The following is a 23,134-nucleotide window of genomic DNA, read 5'->3' as shown; positions in this document are numbered from 1 at the left end:
TTTTCGCTTTTTTTTTTACTAAAGTCCAGAAATTTCGTAAGACAAGTACAAGTAATGAAATGTTTCCAAAGAAATACTGAACAATATATATTCTCATTGGCTGAGGGTTCCAGCTCAAGAGTTCATACCTAATTCTTCTGCATTAAAAATCAGCATGGATCATAGATGATCTAGAATACACTGTGTTTTTAAATCCACAGCTGGTTTGATTTTTAACCATAATGAAAAACCAGTATTCCTATTCTATCAAAGTGTTTTACAAGCAGTAATAAATTCAGATCCACTGTATTATGCAACACACATCTTTGGAGAGCAACATAAAACAGTGAGATCAGATCAGTAGAAATATACAGTTAAAAGAAATACACAAAGTACTGTAGTTTTCTTAAAAACTACTACTTGAGAAAGAAATCTTTCCGCAAATAGCATAAAATTGTAGAATGATGAAAGAATTTGGTAAAGCTTTACAAAAGCCTAATTCCAACTGTATCTTCCTGAGGGTGGTGGCAGAGGGTATTTCCTTCCTTCTCTGGGATATCCCTGAAAACAAGCAAATGAAAGAATTTTATATTCTGGATTAATACCACTGCAAAGAAATGTAATTTTTCATCTCTATGGAAAAATAAACCATAAAGAAGGCAAATACGTCTTAAAGATAAATCTCATGGAAAGTCTCCATAAATACACAGGTGCTTTTGGTCTACAGCTTTATTTATACAAAGCTAGTTATAAAGTTGGACATTAGTAATAGCACAAATGTTATTACTGACAACTAACCAAACAAGCCTTAACAAAAGCAATTTCAAAATTCCTTGAAATCCACATAAATAAAGTATATAGTTAAATATTTTGTGTAAAATCCTTGAAATTCTCAATCTTCCCTACCAGCCCTGGCAGGTCATATTGTTCATACATTTACACCAGGAAAGTACATTTCCTTAACCAAGGCAAGAAGCCAATTAAGAGCTAAAGAACTATTAATTTTAGGGATTTTTCTTTGTAGCTATAAACAGTAGAGCATTAAATTAGATTATTATATAATCAATTACTAGTGACATCCATAATATACCTTAGAATGCATGCAAATAACATTTCTGTAGACCCTTCAAAGACACACTGTAGGTTAAGGTCTTGTTTAGTTATATAAACTTCACTAAAAATATAGTGAAGTCACAATTATATTGTTTTTAACAATGAAGTGCTACAATTTAACAGTACTTCAATAATTGTGATTTAATAAAAATCAGTGAAAGAGATTGAGAAAAAGAAATGTACTTCCAAAAGGTCCTAAAAGAATTATAAATTTACCAAGTGGTTTTGATCTCCTAAATGATTAAGAATTTTACATCCTGTAACAGTTGAGTGCTCCTTCAAAGGGACGGTCTTCTCTACAGGAGGCAGGAAAGACAATGACTGGGGTCAGAATTACAGAAGTTCCCAGCTTTGCTGCCAAACTGCAAGTGTTTAGAGTTTCAATTCCTGACTGGGAAAATAAGATGACTGGACTAACATTCTCCAAGATGTCGTCATTTCAATAATATTATTTAGATTGCCTAGTATCATTGATTCTAGTAGAATAAAGAGTTTCAATCTACAATATGATAAAGGTTTCTAAAGTATAATTCTATGAACTGAGTCTAATAAACTAACAAAATTCTCTCAAAAGATAATTAAGATGATTATTTCTTTGTAAAGTGAACAGTGACTTGTATGACTACACTGAAAAAGTGTAAAAAAAGACTTTTCTTAGCTATCAGAACAAGGGACACAAAGTAAGATCTTGAGTTACAAAATTAATATTGCAAACACTAAGAAAGGCATGTAGGCAACACCAGGTAAGCAATTTAAAACCACTTCACATCACCATAGGTACCAAACTCCACAAACACCATATACTCTGAATCACAGCATTCTGATCCTATTCTCTGGCAAGGATTTGATTCAAGAGCATGTTAATACTGGATAGGGTGTCAATGGCTGGGAGACAAAGAGAATGAAGCAAATAGACCTCAGTTTTAAATGTTGCTAAAACTGCATGCTATAAGAAAAAGAAATGAAGCTTACATCTATTAAAGGTACCCAGAAATTATTATACTCATTCAATGTATAGCTGTTTACATTTTGTAGAAAAATATATAGAAACATTTTTTTTTTTATGAAGGAGAGATTTACTTCCATGAGGAGAGATGTCAAATAAATCAAGAGAGAAAACTTCTAAGATAAAGGTAACAACTGAAAAGGTAGATTCCTGCATTCATCTTCTAGTGAATAGAGATCTATTATAGAGATCTAGTTTGTAGTAAAACAAAAAGCAGTATCCTTAGAGAATAAACAATGTGTTTTGGGAACTGACCACATTTGTATTAAATGTCACTGATTACTATGATTAGAAAGGCTTTTGGTCTGGAAATTGTTTGGCATCTTCAAGGTATAATCTACTTAGTAAGGCAGATACTCACCCAATATGTATTTTTAATTAGAGACCCAAGTTCAGCTGAGCTACTCTACTAACATCTTATCCAGAAATGTTATTATGAAAATACTGAGTCCTGAGAAGCATGGCTAAGTAGAAAGTGAGCAGTATTGCTTTTCGTTCCACATCCCACACCATATCACCTGTCTTCCTCCACGATCATCGCGTCTGGGTGGATAGCCACCAGGCCCAGCTAGCATCTGGTACTGGTTTGGCTGGAAGGTTGCATTTTGGTTTTGGAGCATCCGGTTCCATGGCAGCAGAGGTTCAGCCCCAACGCTTCTGCAGAAAAGCATCATGTGTGCATTAAAAGTCAAGCATGTTATACAGCCCAAAGCCTAAAACTGGAAGGTTATCATATGTAAATTTTAGGAAAATCCGATTCTGCTGCATTTGTCATATGGGATATGTAATATCAAAGTGGCCTTTGTAATCCCACATAGCCAGTGTAGTCTAATGTTTCATGAAGTATCAGCATTTATTAAAAAGGGTGTTTAAAACTCAAATAATTCACAAAGGCCTGACTTTAAAAAACACTTTGTTCATTTTCAATTGTGAAATTTCCTTTTTAGTCATATAAAGATGTGGACCAAGATCTCCAACTTGGCTACATTTAAGATGTTATCTACAGAGTAAACATGTACAAGACAGGAGAATGAGGCTTTATTTTTTAAAATGTCCAGACTTATTCTTGGAGTCTATTCTTTCTAGTTAATTGCAGGTTGCAAATGAATTCTTACTGCTGAGTTTTTTGAATCTAGGGTAGGGAACTTGGCTGTTTTTTCCCATCCATTATTCTGCTCAATATGTCAGAAGGTCTGATCGGGAGGAAACCTTTTCAAGTTCTATTGATGCAGCTCTCAATTGACCACGGTGACCTAGCAACATGAGCACTAATTGGTATGGGCTGACTGGCATTTGGTGTACAGTTTACATGGGAACACAGATTCAACAGCTATTATAACCCAGTTTGCTGGCCCAGATTACTAGTCAAAAAGAAATGTTTTAATTGCCTTCAAGTGCCTTTTTTAACATTGCAGATACAAAGCAACAGGTATGATGTATGAAATCATAATTTAAAACTATCACATAAACAATGTAGCAAAGACAACTTTCAAAAGGCAATCACCATTTAAAACGTAACTTTCTCCTTGAGGCATTTTAATCAACTTCGATTTTATAGAATAGTCACTATAAATAATAAACAAAAGCAAAATTCTCCAATATATTTTAAAATTAGAAGCTTTGGGGCCATTAAAGATGTTAGGAAAAATTACAACCAAACTTTAAATTTGCTAAAGCACCGATGAGCTGGAATCAGTTATAACTGTATCAGCATATGAATTTCATCTCCTGGGTCTTAGGAAAAAAAACCCTAAGTTGGGCTCATTGGATAAATGCTTTCTTCTCAAAGCTATTCAAGTCTGAAACCATCCTCTCTACTCCCCAATCTCCTCCCTTTACTTGGGCTTGCCTTATTTTTTTTTTTTTTAAACACTAAAGATGGTTATTTTTGTGTGATAGCTTGAAGAATAGCTCTCTGAAGAACTCTTAAAAGGCCAATGCTATTCTTCACGGTTAGTAGTGAAACCAAAGCTCTAATAATATAACTTGCTGTAAGTAAATAAAATAAAAAATAAATCTACATTTCAGAAAGAACATGCATATCTGCAGGGCCTTTACTTATTTTTCGGGTTCATTATGAATACAAATATACTTTAGCAAAAATGCCTCATCTGTTTAGTAATAATAGCTCCTTAGGCAGAGACAGGAATGGTCTCTTCCGGTCTCTGCAGGAGTAAGGGGTGAAGATTTGTGCTGTACCAAAGTTGTTCATCAAAACTGGGGCATTAATGCAAAACCCACACATGAAAAATGCAACTTACACATTGTATTAACTATGATTGATTTTTTTTTTCAGTTTTACAATAAAACTCAATTGGGTTACAGGTAAATCTGCTAGTATAAAAAATATACATTATAAATGTAACTTTACATAATTTTATGACCTATAGATAGGTTATGAACAAAGCCACAGTTTAAAAACACAAAGTTCTCCTTTTTGTTTAAAATGATTATTGAAATCCTGGTTGGTGTGGCTCAGTGGATTGAGTGCTGGCCTGCGAACTAAAACACCGGTTTGATTCCTGGTCTGGGTTGCGGGCCGGGTTCCCCAGTTGGCAAGAGGCAACGGATCAGGGTATTTCTCACACATTGGTGTTTCTCTCTGTCTCTTTCTCCCTCCCTTTCCCTCTCTCTAAAAAGTAAGTTAAGTAAAATCTTTAAAAAAATGATTATCTAAAATGTTTTTGACAAAGATAATTGTCATAAAATAACCTAATTAAAATTAAACAGAAAGAACAAGGGACAGGATTTTTTTCTTTTTTTGCCCTTTACTGGCATAAAGGTTTTTTATTTTCCACAAGTTTATCATATTTCTATCCTATTATATTTTTATACTATTATATTTGTAAATGTTTACAAACTGAAATTTGCCTTAGAAAATACATTTAAATATGTGATAGAAGTATTGGGGTTAATACATTTAACTTTTAAAAATTAACAGCTACTGATTGAGGCAACTAATTTGAGGAGGCATTTGGCATCATGGATAGCAAGAATATTCTTAAGTATCTAAATTAATGCTTTGGAAAGTAGCTGGCAATGTGAAGTAGTGACTCCAATTTGGATTGGTTTTTGTTTTTTATAGGCATGGCAAATCAGAGTTTTTAAAGATTTTTTCCATGACTAACTGAGCTACTAAACACTAAATGGCTACTTTGAATATGGCCAGAAAAGAGAAGCTTCTTTACATAAAAAATGGGCCAGAACTCAAGTGATGCCAAGTGCTGGACATCTCTGCATATATTAACACTAGGCTGTCTTTGCATGGAGAGGCAAGGGTTGTGTGTGTTCCTCTTGTATTTTTAAGTGAAATGAATATATGAATTATAAATGCTATCTCAAAAGAGGAGATAATTAAAAAAATAGTATAGTTTAGAAAAAAAGGTACACTAAAATTTTTCTTTTCCACAGGACTCTCAACCAAACATTCAAAATAGTGCAGTGGAAAAGTACTGAAATAAGGATGAATAATACCTTGTTCTAATAAGAATTCTACTATTTACTAGTTGTGACATATTAGCAAAGTCACATTGACTATATTTTCTCCTCTATGTTTTGTAAGCCTGGAATGATTAACAAGTGCTACCAAAATGAGTGATGTACTGCATTTACTAATAGGCTAATGAAGTTTAGGATGGCTGCATTCAAACTCTGTTTATGAATCAATGGTTTACTTCTTAAATGACCATGATTTAAGACATAAGACAGAATTCTATTATGCTCACATTAAACTTTTGTTTAAAGGCATGATTTTAAGTTTATGACTAGAACTAAACCAAAAAACCCTCACAAAATTTGTACCTAATATGCTAGGTTCACAAAGTCAGTCAGAATAATACCAATACTTGACTAGGGCAGACCCCCCCCCCCAAAATATGATGGACATCAGGACATTGGTGATAATCTTAGGAAAACTTTTAATATGTAGAGGAAAGAAAAGCTATTGGGAAACAAAGTGTGCCTCAGAAGTGGAAGTAGGTCCTTTACATCCTTTAAGTCCCTGTGTCTTTACTATAATACTATGCTCAAAACAAGTATTCTGATGAGTTTTGTTCAAGTGAAAAGTTTCTTAGTAAAGAACAGTACAGAAGGAAGGCCTTAAGTAAGCTACTGAACTTCTCTTTGCCTTCGTTTCCTCATCTGTAAAAATAACATCTTTAAAGGGTTGCTAGGAGGAATGAGTGAAGTTGTGTGTTTAAAAGCATAATTAGCACAGTGCTGACACTTTGAAAGCAGATAATAAATGTTAGCTAGCAATTATTAATAATATGGTAAAAAGGAAAGCAACGGGGTAGCGAAATCAAGTCTTAAAATTAAACCTGACAAAAGCAATTCAGAAAGACTGTTATTTAAAGAGATGAGCTCTTACATGATAATATATAACTTGGGAAAAAATTACCCTTTACTCATTTAATTTCTGTTTGGGAAATGGTGCAACTGAGGATTGGAAATAGTACATCAGTGTGCTTTGAGCAATTACATTGAAAACAAAACGAATACAGGCATTTTCAGTTGTCTTAAATTGAAAATGCAGCTTACAATAAATAGTGATACTATTTATTAATAAACAGTTGAATACCACGTTTTCTTTTATCCTTTTGAAAGTCTCTTATCTTTTGGAGATTCTGAAGAAAAGGTTTTCTTAAAAGGGGTGCAACATTTATAACTGTGTTCATAACAATTTTAGATGTGAACAGATCAGACTGCTAAAAACGCTAGAGGAGAAGGGGACAAAACAGATTAAAACTAGGAAGGCAAAGAAGAAAGCCTTATTACCATGATGGGGCTTAGCACTATCATGTTTTAGCACTGAGGTGACAAAACTAGCATAAAATGATAGATTTTACAGGTGTCCTTCAGAAATTATTCTACAGATGTTAATATAATTATTCATAACATGTCTAGCTGTCTTGTCATGTAGAGGCCAACTGACTTAAAAGCACACAACTTACCAATGAAAGAACACATGTCAAACATCCCTTGTTATTAAACCATGTCACATTCGCCCTAGTCCATGGTACTTATTAGACTGCAGATCCCATAATCCTCTTCTGAGTCCCTTCTGCGTTTAATTCAGTTCAGTCTTAAGTAGTTAAAGAAACTGTTTTCAGTGGCAACTAATAACTACTGACCTACAGTGACACTGCCATACAATAGGCTTGTCAGCCTTGAAGAAGTTGTACCAAAGAAGCTGATTAGGACTTCAAGAGGTTTGTAGCAAGAATCAATGGTTAGTCTGTACTAATGCTGTGTTGCCGGCACAGAAATGATAGAAGTGGAACACCATTAGTTATGCCTCATTAAGCTGCACAACCCTTCTAAAAAGAAATTTGTTTAGTGATCCCAAAACCTAATACAATTTTAAGCTCTCTCTGTTGCATTTTTCAGGGCACCTCAAAAGTTTCAACAAAATAAAGGCCAAGAACCAAGAAAAGTAGGAAAGTATATAAACATGAGCCTTTTACTTCAATGTGTTAACCATCTATTTTCCTAAAGGATAGGCACAAGAGAAACTGCTTAGAGGGAAAAAAGTATATTTCAAACAGAAAGCACAAACCTTAAATGTTGATGTGGAAAAATATTTTAAAGTGCTGTTTGTTTCATTATTACCTGTCGAATCTTTGTTGCTGGAAAAGGGGAGGAGGCCCACGCCAGGAATCCTGGGGCCTCATATCTGGAAAATAAACAGGGAAGAGTTATCAGGAGTTGTGTTTTGTGTGTGTGTGTGTGTGTGTGTAAGTAATCACTATTCAGCTACCTATGCATTTTATAGAAAATCTTGCAAAAAATTCAGACAATATAAACTAAATAAACTAATATAATTATAGACTGGAAATGGAAAAACATACAAAACCAGCAGGGTCAATAAGTTTGTTCACTTTATTACTTTTCCTTTGGTAATGGAACAGTTTTAGTAACCTTGGTCATTAAACTCTCACATTTCTCTATGTGTGCATGTGTATGTAAAGGTATACATGTATATTTTTACATTTATATTTTAAGTGCTGTGCTAACGGGAATACATTTTTCCCATAAATACAAACTTAACATACAGTAACTTGAATAACAGAAATCCTGAAATATTCTCCATAAAATGTGTTAATTCAAAAGGGACACTGACTTACCTAGCTACCATAGCATACAGCAGAGAGCACACAATCTCTCCAACACAGGCCAGAAAGACTTGTTAATAAAGGGACCACCCACTTTTCTATTGTTTTCTGATAGTCAAAACTCTTCCCCTAACACAAAGCTGAACTAGCTACATACAGCTATAAGAAACAATTAAATGGCTACTGCTCCACTACATAAGCAGGATTAAGGGAACACTCTACAACACTGGTCAAGAGGGGAGTTCAGTATCTCAGTAGGCTGGTATCAACCAAAAACCACTCTGGTCTCCAGTCTTGTAGTCACCTCGGCCACCCTTCAGCCAGGTCTGCGTGTGACCTAATTAAAACAGCTGGTTCCAGGAGTTGTCTAATGAGTTCACTGTGTGAGGACAGTAACCTCCTCCACACTCCTGAGACCCAAGGACAACAAGGCTTACCATAATGTATTCAGGCTCACATTTTAATGGAGACACAAACTAGAAACATGCTTTTCAAAACTACTTTTTTAAAGGAAAGAAGAAATGAAAGCTTATCTCTGGAATTCTAATCCTCCCCCACCAACAAATGCGACCTGGGTTTACTTAAAACAAAAAGGAAAGAGAAAAAAGTGAAATTGTGTTTTAAGAAGCCCCCAACAAAGGAGAATATGGAACAATTTCAGTACATGGCTGCATGAGAAAACTGGCAATTTCTGCCCTGGGCTTCTTCCCACCTCAACTCAGCTGTCATTGTTAGACTGAAGAAAGTTTCCTAGATGGACAAGCTACCCTTGAGGGAGCAGCTGTGATAAGTGATATCTATAGCTCCATAGCCTGCTGCCCCTAGGTCCACAGCAGCCAAACTCACGAGATGTTGCTCTTGGAAAGGAACAAGGAAGGTTTCACCACCATTATTCCCAGAAGAATCCCATTCTAAATTGAAGGAGAAGTGGCATATCTAGTTGATTTGAATTAAGACACTTTTTAACCTCATAAAAATCAAACTAGTAGCAGTCAAACTGAGAAACAACGCTGAGGAGTTTGCACAATGGTCATTACATATTCTAAACCTGAATGCAAACTTAGAAGGCTAATCACTATACAATCCACAGAAAACAGGGCAAGATGGATCACTAGTGTAGACCCAGAATAACTTCTGAATCACTACTAATATCAGAAAATCATAATTAGAGGAGGTAAAACCAGAAATTCTTAGAAGACAACCATCATTTCATCTGTGTGGTTTAATTCTATGGAAAAACTCAAGATACACTTACGTTAACACATTATGTAATTTTCAGTGAGAAAGCAATCTATGAAAGCAAAATCAACATTTGGGCTACTTTTTCTGGTCATTACTTTGTTAAACTTGCAGTCCATTGGTCTATTCAGATTATGTACAAAAATTAGGTTTAGTGAAAATCAGTTAAATATGTTCCCAGAAGTATTTTATTTTAGTGTGTTGCATATACAAAATAAGCTAATATAACACAAGTTGAAAGAAATAAAGTGAGTTTCATTCAGACTCCTGTCTAATGCTGTACTTCACACGTCCCACAATCGTGGTCAGTCTGAAAAACATGCCACCTTTCACAATTAAGACTTAATTCCTTGATTCTAGTTCCATAGTGTTGCTTTATATATGGTAGTATTAAAGAATATATACTCTCGCCCTGGCTGGTGTGGCTCAGTGGATTGAGCGCCAGTCTGTAAACCAAAGGGTTGCCAGTTTGATTCCCAGACTAGGGCACATGCCTGGGTTGCGGGCCAGGTCCCCAGTAGGGAGCATGTGAGAGGCAACTACACACTAATGTTTCTCCCCCTCTATTTCTCCCTCCCTTCCCTTCTCTGGAAATAAATAAATAAAATCTTAAAAAAACAACAACAACAAGCATACATACTCTCTCTGGTACTCACAGAAGCTTCCATCCTGGATCACTAATAAATTTAATTAAAAAATAATACATTTTCATTAAGAAAAGCCCTCAGAAATACTCATCTTAATGTTTTATGAAAAATAAATGCAGAAAAAAGCTTGTATATTTTCTCCTAGGAACAGTACAGATAGAGGGAATATCATCACCATCAACAATACATATTCATCAGATTCAAATATGCTAAATGTTAGATTAAGCATACCAATATTTCTAAGTGGAATTGGAATGTAAGGTTCATTAAGTATAAATGCTTTTTGGAGAGGGGGAACCCTTCAACAGTCTACCTATACACCTGTAAGTACCCAGAAATATGGCACAAGTTCCCATTCCATCACTTCTAGTATGCCAGGTACTTCCTACTCTATTGAGCTTTTACTATTTCTCATCTCCAGAATGATATTTTTCCCACATAAAACACTCAGCACATGCAGAAACTACAGTTCTTTGTTAAAACCTAATCAAATCTTGAGAAACTTAAAAAATTTGTGTCACACAATTATTAAAATATCTCTTGCTTTCAATCCTAAAGAAGAAAAATAAAATGGATCAAAGGCAAACTTGAAGGCAACCTTTAAACAAATCTCTTCATGTGGCCCTGAGCAATATATATATATACACATACATACATACATACATATATATATCCCTGAAGTATTCATAAAGAAGAAATATTTCCTGGCTGATAAGTAATAAAGCAGAAGGTAAAATAAACTTATCACTCATTTGTATGGCTCTAACAGAAGATCCATTTGAAAGCTACAAAACATAATTCTGAGACAGTGAATTGCACTTAAGAATGGTACAGGTGAGACAGGAAAAATGATAGTTAATTTTTACTCTAGTCATTAAAAAGGTATCCCTCTCCTAGAGCTCCTAAAGGCCACACAGACCAAGGCTTCACCAATAACTCAAGTGACAATTTAGCTAACCAGTGTGGCAATCAGAGAAAAAAATTCCATGTTTACTAATCAAAAAATCACACTTCAAATAGGGCTAATTGACAAGTTTACTTACTGAAATTAAGAGAAGTGACAAATCAGGTTCTCTGGGTTGTAGAAATGAAATGCTTTATTCGCACTGAGTATTCAGGGCTGCCCTTGACTCCACGAAGTTATCAGTAACTGGACAATTATTTATCAGCCAAAAAATGACACATCAAAGACAAATTAAAGACCAACAGTAAGAAACACTTACAGCAGACATTTGACACTTGGTAGTTTGACCAAATGGCCCTTCTTGAGTGTAATTTTTTACCACATAAAATAGGTATGAAACTAAAAATATTTTTAAAAGATTAATGAAATGGTTTATATGCCAATTTTACTAAAACAAACTATTTCTGACCATCATATAAAGTTCAAAGTTCTATAAAAAGAAAATCAGGTCTTTTTGTATCATTTAGTACTTCCACAGTACTTACTATCTGCCAGGTACTGTTTCAAGTGCTTAATAACTTAAATTCATTTATTGTGAATATTCTGTGAGATGGGTATTCTCTGTACCATTTTAGAAATGAGGAAACATGAGTACTGACAAAAACCTGCTGAGATCGCAAGGCTATTACAGGACAGAGTAAAAGCCACAGGATAAGTTCTCTTAACCACTCCCCAATACACTACGCTACTCCAAGTTTCACATGCACTTGTGCTGTTGGCAGAGATGATTCTTCATGTTATTTTATTTCAGATGGACCAGAGGAGAACCACCTCAATCAGGAGGCTCAGAAGCTTGGGGTTTTTCAAGAAGGCAGAATTAGGGTTTTGAAAACTTTCAACTTTTCCAAAGTGTAGAATTAACAGAATAATATAAATTATGTAATAACACAGGAAGGAAAAATAGACATACTTAACAAATGCTTAATTACACTTTGGTAGTAAGCACCTTGACAAACAAAGATTCATGAGAAGAAAAAAAAAGATCTTGGTTAAAATATTTGAAATCACTTCCCTTTTAAAAAGGGTAATGTTACCTACCCTAAAAGATTCAGTATTCAAAAAAACATCAAAATAAGGGATCAGATAAAAATGACAAGATATAGACAGAAAGGTGGGGATTAGTCTGTCTGTATAAATATGAAATCTAGAAGTCACAATAAGCCATAAAATAAATATGCCACAAAAGTATTAATGACAGTAAACTAAAGAAAACAAAAGTCAAATCATATATTGAACCATGTACAAGAGTACTGGGGAAAAAAAAATCACAGAACATGGGGTTTCCTTTCTTGATAGTCAGCAGCATTTTCTGGGCTTATCGTACACCTGTGGCCATTTACTATCCAACAATGACCATTCTAGATTAGGCCAATTATTTATCCAACATGTGTCTTAAAAAGGTTATCAGGGAATAGTGATATGTATGACATGATTACCTTCTAGGAAGCCCAACCTCACAACTCCAAGTTTTTCTAGGTTCTCTTATAACCAAGGGCCATTAAAATTCATTAACCTATCCAAATCCTTCTTGAACTTTTACATTTCTGGCTTATATGTAGATAGTTTCCAATTTTCTCTCTTGAGCAAGTATCAGACCCATATTTATCTCCTGGCATATGACTTCAATGTCCTTGACAAAAATCAGATTCATTATATTCTTGCACATTCTTTCACCCTCCTGGGTTCCCATATTCTAAAGTCCAGGAGTCCCCAGTGCACAGATGGGCCTTATTTTGAATCTTCTCTCTCCCTCACTTATCACATTCAATTACTCAGCCTTCAGTTCATCCTCTCCTACCCTCTCCATTTGAATCTACTTTGCCACAGATCACTTCTTTCTTTATCTGTCTCTACATAGAACCACCACCAAGTCTTTTCCATAATCAACAGTTATGATTCTAGAAAAAAAGATGTACCTGTGCACTCTTCTGCTTACAAATAAAAAGGGAAAACTTGCACACAAATTAATAAATCAGCAAGGGAAAAGAACAATTTATGAAAGAAAAACTGGTTCGTAAAAATGTGTCAAAGCAGCAATTAAACAATCATACTCTAAGGGAAAGATACATAATCCTTTGCTTATCAAATTAGCAAGATTTTTTTTTATTTTTTAAAGATTTTATTTGTTTATTTTTAGAGAGGGGAAGGGAGGGAGAAAGAGAGGGAGGGAAACATCAATGTGCGATTGCCTCTCATGTGCCCCCTACCAGGGACCTGGCCCACAACCCAAGCATGTGCCCTGACTGGGAATTGAACTGGCAACCCTTTGGTTCACATGTTGGCACTCAAACCACTAAGCCACACCAGCCAGGGCTATGAGTATGTAATTTTAAAAATTGGAAATCAATATTATGAACTGAATGACAATGAACATACGACACAGAACAAAAGGAATATATGACATAAAGCTAAAGTGAAATTTATAGCACTCAAGGGCATATATTAGATAAGGAAGACTGCAAATAAATTACCTACATTTCCATCTCCAAATCAGTAAAAGAATAGCTATTTATTCCAAAGAAACTAGAAGGGAATAACGAAGACAAAAACAGAAATCAGTAGAAAATATACAATGGGGGAAAACCCCCACAAAACTAGAAATTAGTTCAATGAAAACACAAAAAACTAAACCAATAATGTTAAATAGTTCTTAACAACATTAATCAAGAAGAGGAACAGTATCCATTACCAATATCAAGAATTTAATTTTAAAGTCTTATAGACATTAAAAAGATATTCAGAGTACATCATGAGACAAGAGAGGCAAGAATATATAATGAGTTAAAGATGGCCTCTTCAATAAATGGTGTTGGGAAAACTGAACAGATACATGCAAAAAAATGAAACTGGACCATTTTCTTATACCAAAAATAAACTCAAAATGAACTGAAAACTTATTGAGTTGGCCGAAAAGTTCGTTTGTTTTTTTCTGTATGATGGGTCTAGTGCTTAGCTGTCTTTAACTTCATTCGAACAATTTTTGTTAGATTGTATTGTGACAGTGTGCATTAAAAAAAAGTTATCAAAGTTGGTGAATTTTTGTACAGCCATTTTAATATTGAAGATGGGAAAAAATAAGCAACATTTTCAGCATAGTATGCTTTATTATTTCAAGAAAGGAAAAAACACAACTGAAATGTAAAAAGATTTGTGCAGTGCATAGAGAAGGTGCTGTGACTGATCGAATGAGTCAAAAGTGTTTTGTGAAGTTTCTTGGTACTACTGACACTTGGCCAAATAATTCTTTGCTGTGGGGCTGTCTTATGCATTGGAAGATGTTAAACAGCAGCTCTGGCCTCTATCCACTAGAAGCCAATAGTGGGAGATAGCTGACATACTCAAACTATTCAAATCAATAAAATTATTGGTGAAAATGAAGATATGCCTTTTATTTTACAGAAAAAAATATAACGGACTTTTTGGCCAACCCAACAAATGTAAGACCTGAAATCATAAAACTCCTAAAAGAAAACATAGGCAGTCAACTCTCTGACATCAGTCCTAGCAACATTTTTTTGGATATGTCTCCTTCAGCAAGGGAAACAAAAATAAAAGTAAACAGAACAGCATTAAACTAAAAAGTTTTTGCACAGCAAAGGACACTACGAACAAAAGAAAAAGAACACCTACTGGCCCTGGCTGATGTGGCTCAGTGGATTGACTCCAAGCCTGAAAATCAAAAGGTTGCTGGTCCAATTCCCCATCAGGGCACCTGCCTGGATTGTGGGCTGGGTGCCCAGTTGGAGGCATGCAAGAGGCAACTGAGTGATATATCTCTCTCACATGATGTTTCTCTTCCTCTTTCTTCCTCCCTTCCTCTCTCTCTAAAAATAAACAAATAACATCTTAAAAAAAAAAAAAAAAGAAAAGAGAAGAACACCTACTAAATGGAGAAAGACACTTGCCAATGATACCTACAATAAGGGACTGGTATCCAAAATATATAAGGAACTCACTCAACTTTACACCAAAACCACAAATAATCTGATTAAAAAATGGGCAGAGTACTTGAACAGACATTTCTCCAAAGAGCACATGCAGATGGGCAACAGACATATGGAAAGATACTCAATTACACTAATCACCAGAGAAATGCAAATTAAAACCACAATGAGGTATCACCTCCTATCTGTCAGAATGACTACCATCAATAAATCAACAAACAAGTGCTGATGAAGATGTGGAGAAAAGGGAACCCTCATGCATTGCTGGTGGAATTGCATATTGGTGGAGACACTATGGAAAATAATACGGAGATTCCTCAAAATATTAAAATACAACAGCAAAGATACGGAAGCAACCAAACTATCCACTGAAGGACGACTGAATAAAGATGTGGTACATATATACAATGGCATATTACTTGGCCCATAAAAAAGAATGATCATTACAGCATGGATGGAATGAGAAGGTATTATGCTAAAGACAAATACCATATGATTTTATTTATATGTGGACTCTAAAGAAAAACAAACACACAAAAATACAGAAATAAACTCACAAAAAAAGAGAACTTACGGTTTGTAGATGAAAGGAGGGGATGGAGATGGGTGAAAAAGGTAAAGGGATTGAGAAGCACAAATTGGCAATAACAAAACAGTTAAGCGGATGCAAAGTATAGCATATGGAATATAGTCAATATCACTATAATGGGTATGCATAGGGTCAGGTGGGATTACTTTGTAAGGTATATAAATATCTAATCACTATGTTGTAAATTTGAAACTGATATACATATGTCAACTCTAACTGAAAATTAAATTAAAAAATACAAAGTGAAAAAAAAAAGAAATCAAACAACAAAAGAAGAGTATATCATGAACAACTTCTAGCAATAAATTTGAAATTTTAGAATAAATGGGTACATACCTATAAAAAAAGGGAAGGTTACCAAATCAACACAATAACTAAAAAAATTAAAAGAACAAAGAACCTATATCTACTTAAGAATTTGAATCTACCATTAAAAACCTTTTCATGAAGAAATTGCTAGGCCCAAATGGCTTCACCATTGAAGTCTTCTAAAAACTAAGACATGACAACAATCTCACAATAACCCTTACAGAAAACAGAAACGTAGGGAATACTTTTTAACTTGTTTTATGAAGCCAAAATGTGTGAAAAAAACAAGTTACAAGCTAATCTTTCTCATTTTACATGGATGAAAAAGTACCCTACATATACTGACACACAGAACATAGTGACATGTGAAAAAGAAAAATATTTTATTGTAATAGGGTAGGTCAGAGTATAGGTCCCTGGAAAATAGGGGACCGCCCCCTGCATCCTGCCAAAAAGGCAGGAGGGCAGGAAAGGGTGCCAATGGAACAGAAGGCACAGGTTTAAGGTAACCAAGGCGGATAAAACAGCCTGTGCCTTCCTGAAGGAAGGGGCTGCAGAAGAAGGCTGCCACCTAGGGCAAAATGTAATCAAACTGTAATGTGACTGTGAGAATGTGAGCAGGCAAGGTTACTCATGACATGGGGGTTGGGATGTGGGGGGGAAGCTCACACAGTGCCTGTGTGGGCTGCAGGGGCCAAACTCAGGATGAACAGATACACGTGGGTCCATGTGTGGCTGGGAATATTTTGCCCTTACTAAAAATGGCAACCGAAAGTGGGTCAAAGACAATGGGGAGCTGACAAAAATGGTGGACACTGGTGCACCACAGGAAAAGCTGGATGCTCCCACTGGCTTCCTGTACACATGGGATTTCAGGAGGGCCTTCTCTGAAAAAGCAAAGGCACGCAGACTCTCTCACTTGCACTCTTGGTATGGATGCTTGGTATAGAGAAATTACTCTCTTGCTTTGGAACGAGGTGTGCAAGTTCTCCCTCTGAGCTTTTGGCACTTTGGATATCCTGAGCCTCTGGCCCTGCTCCCCGCTTGGATAGGAGCACTCAAGGAAACAGAAGATGCCAGGTCCACCAGGAGCTTAGACCACACAGAGGATAAGAGCCCACTCCTGAAGATAGGGTCCCACTCAGGGACATGTGCCTTCCTGGGCTCCAGCATCTGGGACACCACAATCCATCCAGTGTAGCCTGGCACACAGTTTCTGGACTACTACATGGAGACTGAGAACAGTACGTGCCAGATCCTGAAGGAGACAGCGGCTACGAGAGGATAGTGACTTTGAAAGTTGCAAGTGCACATTCCAGAGAGGATGGAGATCTGTTTGCATGACCAGCTTAAGAACAGATAAGAAAATGGGAAACTTCTGGGCATGGTTTTGGCTTGTAGTCTCTTGGGGAGCAAGAGAAGTTCTAGGTCTCATGGGAGAGAAGGGCTCAGAGCAGGAGTGCTCTCAGCAAACCCCAAGGCTGAAAGCCTGTTACTAAAGACTTGTTTCCTTCAACATAAATCACTGGGTCATGTGGATCAAGGTGCCAAGTGGCTGAGCCCCAGTTTGCATGGTTACAACACTAAATTAGGCTTATCCCAGGAATGCCATAATAGACGAAAATTAATCCATGTAACTTACTGCCTAACAGAAGAAACGTAAGAAGAAAACACTACCATCTCAAAAGATGGAGGAAAAGCATTTGATAAAATTCAATCAATAGATACTAGAAACAAAAATCCTCAATTTAATAGATGTTAACCTATGAAGGAAAAAAACTGTAACAAACATAACATTTAATGGTGAAATATTACAAGTTTTTTTCTTAAGACTGAGAATCAAACAAGGATGTTAAATTAAACTAGAGGTCTTAGCCAGTGTAATAAAACAAAAAGACCAAAGATGTTAAGAACAGAAAATGACAGTAAAAGATGTCACTGCTTGTAGATGACATGATTGAGTAGGCAAAAAAAATATAAAAGTACAGAAAAACTTCAGAAATAAATGAATTTAGTAAGGTTGTAGATATAAAGTCAAAAATTAATTCTAGTTTTACATACAAGCAATTGGAAACAGCATTTAAAAGGTATTACAAAAACAACAAAACACAGCATAAATCTAGGAATTTTTCTCCTTGTCCTCAATATTTCTGTGATGATTTCAGGACTCAGAGAAAAACTACTGTAAAAAAGCACAAAAAATTCCCACATGTCTTCCACCCATATTCCCCAAATGTTGGCATAAACTTCTGATCATTACATGCTACCAAATAAAGTGAAAAGTCAAGTTCTCAAGTGGAAAATGGTATTCCCAATTTAAAAATCTAATAACCAGAATATAAAACTACTCCTACAAAACAAAAAGACCAAAAAAACCCAAGCCCAATAGAAACATGGACAAAAGTCTCAAGCAGGCACACCACACACAAATATACAAGTAGTCAACAAACGTGAAAAAAACTCAACTAAGTAATGAAGAAGATGCTAATTAAAACATCAATGAGGTACCACTGCCTTCCAGTAGGAAAGTAAATAGGTACAAACGGAATGTAATTTGGGAAGTGTGCCTGGCATTTTATTCACTAAAGCTGAGCATGCACATAACCCTAACTCTGCAATTCTACTGCTATGTATTTAGCCATCAAAAATGTTTACACATGTGTACCAAAGACATGAGAATTTCACAGCAGTACTATTCCAGCAGCTCCAAACTGGGAACCAACCCAAACATTATCCCAACTGGAGAAATAAATGGTGATAAAAGTCATATGATAGAACACTGCAAGCAATGAGAAAGAATGAATTATTACTGCAAGCAACAACGTGGATCTCAGAAACGCATTGAACAAAAGGGGGAAAACTTTAAAAAGGGTAATAGTACAAGAGTCTGTTAGATAAAAGTTAAAAATGAAGACAAATCTATTCTATGGTATTGTAGTAAGGATGATGGTTATTTTAATGGACTGGGGTAATATTTGGGAGAGGACACAATAAGGGCACTTCTTGGGCATTGGTAATTCTGTATTTCTTGTTATGAGAGGTGGTTACTTGAGAATATTCATTTCATAAAAGTTAACCAAACTGCATACTTATGACCTGGCATTCTGATTGTTACTGATCTGGCACTCTGATGGCTACTGATTTCAATAAAAAGTATATGTAAAAATATATGTATAACCCAATCCTCAAAACTGCATATATGAAGACTAATGAAAAAAACACTGATTATTACAGGTTGGTGAAATTACTAGTGGTTTTCTTAAGTTTTACTGTTTTGTATCACATTTTATTTAACATGTAGTGAAGCTGTAATATACGTTTTAAATATTGCTAAAAATATTTTTAAAAATCAGCCTGTTTATACTCTGTTCCAGTAAATGCTCCCAGACTAATTTTACATCAGTTATTCTAAGCTTAATACTATTTCTACTTACCCTGTACTTCAAACTCATTATTTTCTCTCAGCCCAGAGTATCTTAATTCCCCTCTGTTCGTTCAATTTAAATATCACATTCTTGCTGATTTTCTTCTATACATGTTTTTACTGCTCCCATCCCCACCTCCTTTGAAAGATGTTAAATATAATTAGAGTGCCAGTACTAATTAACAGGGACTCAATGTTTACAAGTCACGGGGCAGAGAGGGCCACTTGCTGAAAGTCAATCTCTACTATACAGAACACATTTCCTATTTTTTAATTACATACTTAAAAAGATTTTAACTGAAAGACAACCTAATCAAAATTTCTTTTTAAGTATAAAAAATTACAGGTAATAAGCGATATAACAATGGCAAATGAGGAGTTACTCAAAATAATAAAAGAGGAGTACCCCACCATTTGAAATAAAATGCCCAGATGCTGACAAGAGTTGTCTGTTTCCAAAGAGGGCAAATAAAAACTACAGAATTGCAGACCTCTAAAGGCATGAAATTCTTTACCTCTGGTGTGTTCTTCATAAATTGAATAACTTCCTGACTTTTTTCTTTCTCTTACTGTTGGAGTGGGACCCCAAATGCTAGAAGGGAACCTCAAATCGAGCACTCAAAATTACATGAACCCCACAATGAAGTGATTTTCTTGAGTAAATCACGGGCTTTTACGAATTCCCACACAGGCCTATGATTCCCTAAAAGTTAAGAACCACTGATCGAGGCAACATTTCCCAAAGTGAGGTATGCCTACCACAGCGGGTACTCAAGATGATTGTCTAGGGGTCCAAGAAACTTATGGGCCATGAAACTTGTCTTTATACCTATATTTAATTTGATGTATATTTGAAAAAACACAACCACACCATATCCATAATGTTGTAGTATTGATATAATTTTTAAAAACTAATTTCAGTTAAAAGAATTTTCAAGGATTTAAGTAAGTAGCTATCTAGGTGAAAACATCTAGATAGACCATGTGAAATGGAAGGAAGCTGCGTAACAAAGAATGCATGCTTTCACCTTTGCTAATCAAATCTCTTTCCAGTCCTCTTCAGTTTACTCAGTGCAATAACATCAGAAATTCCTTATAACCGTCATCTTCAGAAATAGTGGCTAAACTAACTAACCCACAGGGATTATGCCTGGCTCTAGCAGTTTGCATTTCAACTTTTCTTCCTATTTGGAAGCTGTGATACCATTATGGATAGAAGTAAATGCCAAAGAACCGTAAGAAAAAAGAAACTGATAAGAATATGTCAATAAACAGCTAGCTTTAACAATAATCTGGATAAATTTTCCCCATGGATTGATAAAATCTCAAGGCATAGATAGTGCTTTAGACCATTCACTTGTATGTGGTATGGCTGGACACATATTCCGTGTGTGTGTGTGTGTGTGTGTGTGTGAAAATACTCAGAAATGTTATTTACTAAATCTTGGAGGAAAAGCAGGTAAGTATACTACTGCATCAAATCAGTTCCCCAAGAGGACCTCTGTACTCATTTCGTGCTGCACTAAATAAAAGAAAACTGCAGAAGTCTGCATACTTCAGGATGGAGTCTAACAATGCTCCATTCAATAGCATTAAGCCAGCCTCCAGTCCAACATGGCAGTGTAGGATTTGCCCCAGGACTCCCCACAGCTTGCATCTGCTCAGGCTCCAGCTCCAACATTCCTACCAAGGGGGCTCCAGCATGGCTTGCCTCTGGACTCCCCATGGCCTGAGCCAGATACAACTACAGTTATAATGGGCCTGACTAACTGGTGCTGGCACAGCCTGCCCCAGGTCTCCATGCAGTCTACACCTGCTCCACCTCCAGCTGGCTTGCCAAAAAGACACTCAGCACAAAGTCTACAAAAGGGAAGCTCCTATAAAAGGCCGCTCCTTCAAAACCAGGAGAGGTTGCGGATTCACATGACTCATACAAACAAACACAGAGAGGCAGCTAAAATAAGGAGACACAGAAATATATTCCAAATGAAAGAACAGGAATAAACCTAAGAGTGAGCTAACTGAAATGGAGACAAGCAACACTTGATAAAGAGTTCAAAACAATGGTTATAAAGATGCTCAATGAACTTGGGAGAAGAAAAGATAAACTCAATGAAAATTTCAACAGAGAGAAAGAAAATATAAAACTACCACCCCCTCAAAGAACCAACAGGACTGAAGAACCAACAAACAATAGCTGAAATGAAAAAAATTTTCTAGAGAAAATCAATAGCAGATTAGATGATACAGAATGAGTCATCAATTTCCCACTGGAAATCACCTAATTGGTGCAGCAAAAGAAATTTTTAAAAAATGAGAAGAGTTTAAGGCATGTTTGGGGCAACATCAAGCGCACAAACATTTGAATCAAGGGATCCCAGAAGAAGAAGAAAGGGGCCACAAAACCTATTTTAAAAAAATAATGGCTCTGGAGAACCAAGATGGCGGCGTAGGTAGACACACTGCGCCTCCTTGCACAACCAGAACTGACAGAAAATCGAACGGCAAGGAAGTCCGACACCAAGTAGATAAAAAAGAAACACATACATCCAGACCGGTAGGAGGGGCAGAGACAGGCACCAGGGCGCAGAGGACTCACATGGCCATAGTGGGACCGAGACTGGCGGCGTGTGGGACAAACGGGGCAGGCAGTCTGACCACTAGCAGACCCTGTGGCCCCACATTCCCGCCCAGATAAACCGGGACAAAAGGCGGGAGCAAAGCAGACTGCGCAACCCAGGGCTCCAGTGCAGGGAAATAAAGCCTCAAACCTCTGATTGAAAACACCTGTGGGGGTTGGGGCGGCAGCAGGAGAGACTCCCAGCCTCACAGGAGAGGTTGTTGGAGAGACCCACAGGGGCCTGGAGTGTGCACAAGCCCACCCACTCGGGAAACAGCACCAGAGGGGCCCAATTTGATTGTGAGTAGCAGAGGGAGTGGCTGAAATCCGGTGGAGAGTGGAGCGGGCGCCATTGCTCCCTCTCCGCCCCTCCGCCACGTACAGCGTCACAGTGCAGTGACCAGTGTCACCCTGCCCTGGTGAACACCTAAGGCTCCGCCCCTTTAAGTAACAGACATGCCAAGACAAAACAAACAAACAAATAAAGGCCCAATTACAGAACACTTCAAAGGTCCAGAAAAATACAACTAAGCGAGGAAGAGATAGCCAACCTATCGGATGCACACATCAAAACACTGGTTATTAGACGCTCACAGAATTGGTTGAATTTGTTCGAAAAGTAGATGAAAAAATGAAGCCTATGCTAAGAGAAACAAAGGAAAATGTACAGGGAGCCAATAGTGATGGGAAGGAAACTGGGACTCAAATGAATGGTGTGGACCAGAAGGAAGAAAGAAACATCCAACCAGAAAAGAATGAAGAAACTAGAATTCGGAAAAATGAGGACAGGCTTAGGAACCTCCAGGACATCTTGAAACGTTCCAACATCCGAATTATAGGGGTGCCATAAGGAGAAGAGGAAGAACAAAAAATTGAAAACTTATTTGAACAAATAATGAAGGAGAACATTCCCTGTCTGTCAAAGGAAATAGGCTTCCAGGAAGTCCAGGAAGCTCAGAGAGTCCCAAAGAAGCTGGACCCAAGGAGGAACACACCAAGGCACATCATAATTACATTACTCAAGATGAAACAGAAGGAGAGAATCTTAGAAGTAGCAAGAGAAAAGGACACAGTTACCTACAAAGGGGTTCCCATAAGACTGTCAGCTGATTTCTCAAAAGAGACCTTACAGGCAAGAAGGGGCTGGCAAGAAGTATTCCACGTCATGAAAGGCAAGGGCCTACATC

The 23,134-nt window shown here is 36.5% G+C and overlaps 1 protein-coding gene across 3 annotated transcripts in view; it reads right to left on the bottom strand.

The window, feature by feature from the left end:
* XRN2 (5'-3' exoribonuclease 2) overlaps window positions 1-23,134 on the bottom strand; it is a 115,270-nt gene continuing 92,136 nt past the window's right edge. For all 3 annotated transcript variants that reach the window (XM_024559838.4, XM_053925948.2, XM_071221802.1), the window contains 3 exons: window positions 7,709-7,772; window positions 2,617-2,755; window positions 1-540 (listed from right to left, as the gene is read on the bottom strand). In XM_024559838.4, coding sequence (XP_024415606.1) covers window positions 475-540; window positions 2,617-2,755; window positions 7,709-7,772 — 269 coding nt within the window. In that variant the 3' untranslated portion in view covers window positions 1-474. The remainder of the gene's footprint in view (window positions 541-2,616; window positions 2,756-7,708; window positions 7,773-23,134) is intronic.

Source organism: Desmodus rotundus, chromosome 6 (assembly GCF_022682495.2).
Source record: "Desmodus rotundus isolate HL8 chromosome 6, HLdesRot8A.1, whole genome shotgun sequence".
NCBI classification, from domain to species: domain Eukaryota; kingdom Metazoa; phylum Chordata; class Mammalia; order Chiroptera; family Phyllostomidae; genus Desmodus; species Desmodus rotundus.
The sequence above is the reverse complement of the archived record's forward strand: the minus strand, read 5'-3'. Positions and strand labels throughout refer to the sequence as shown.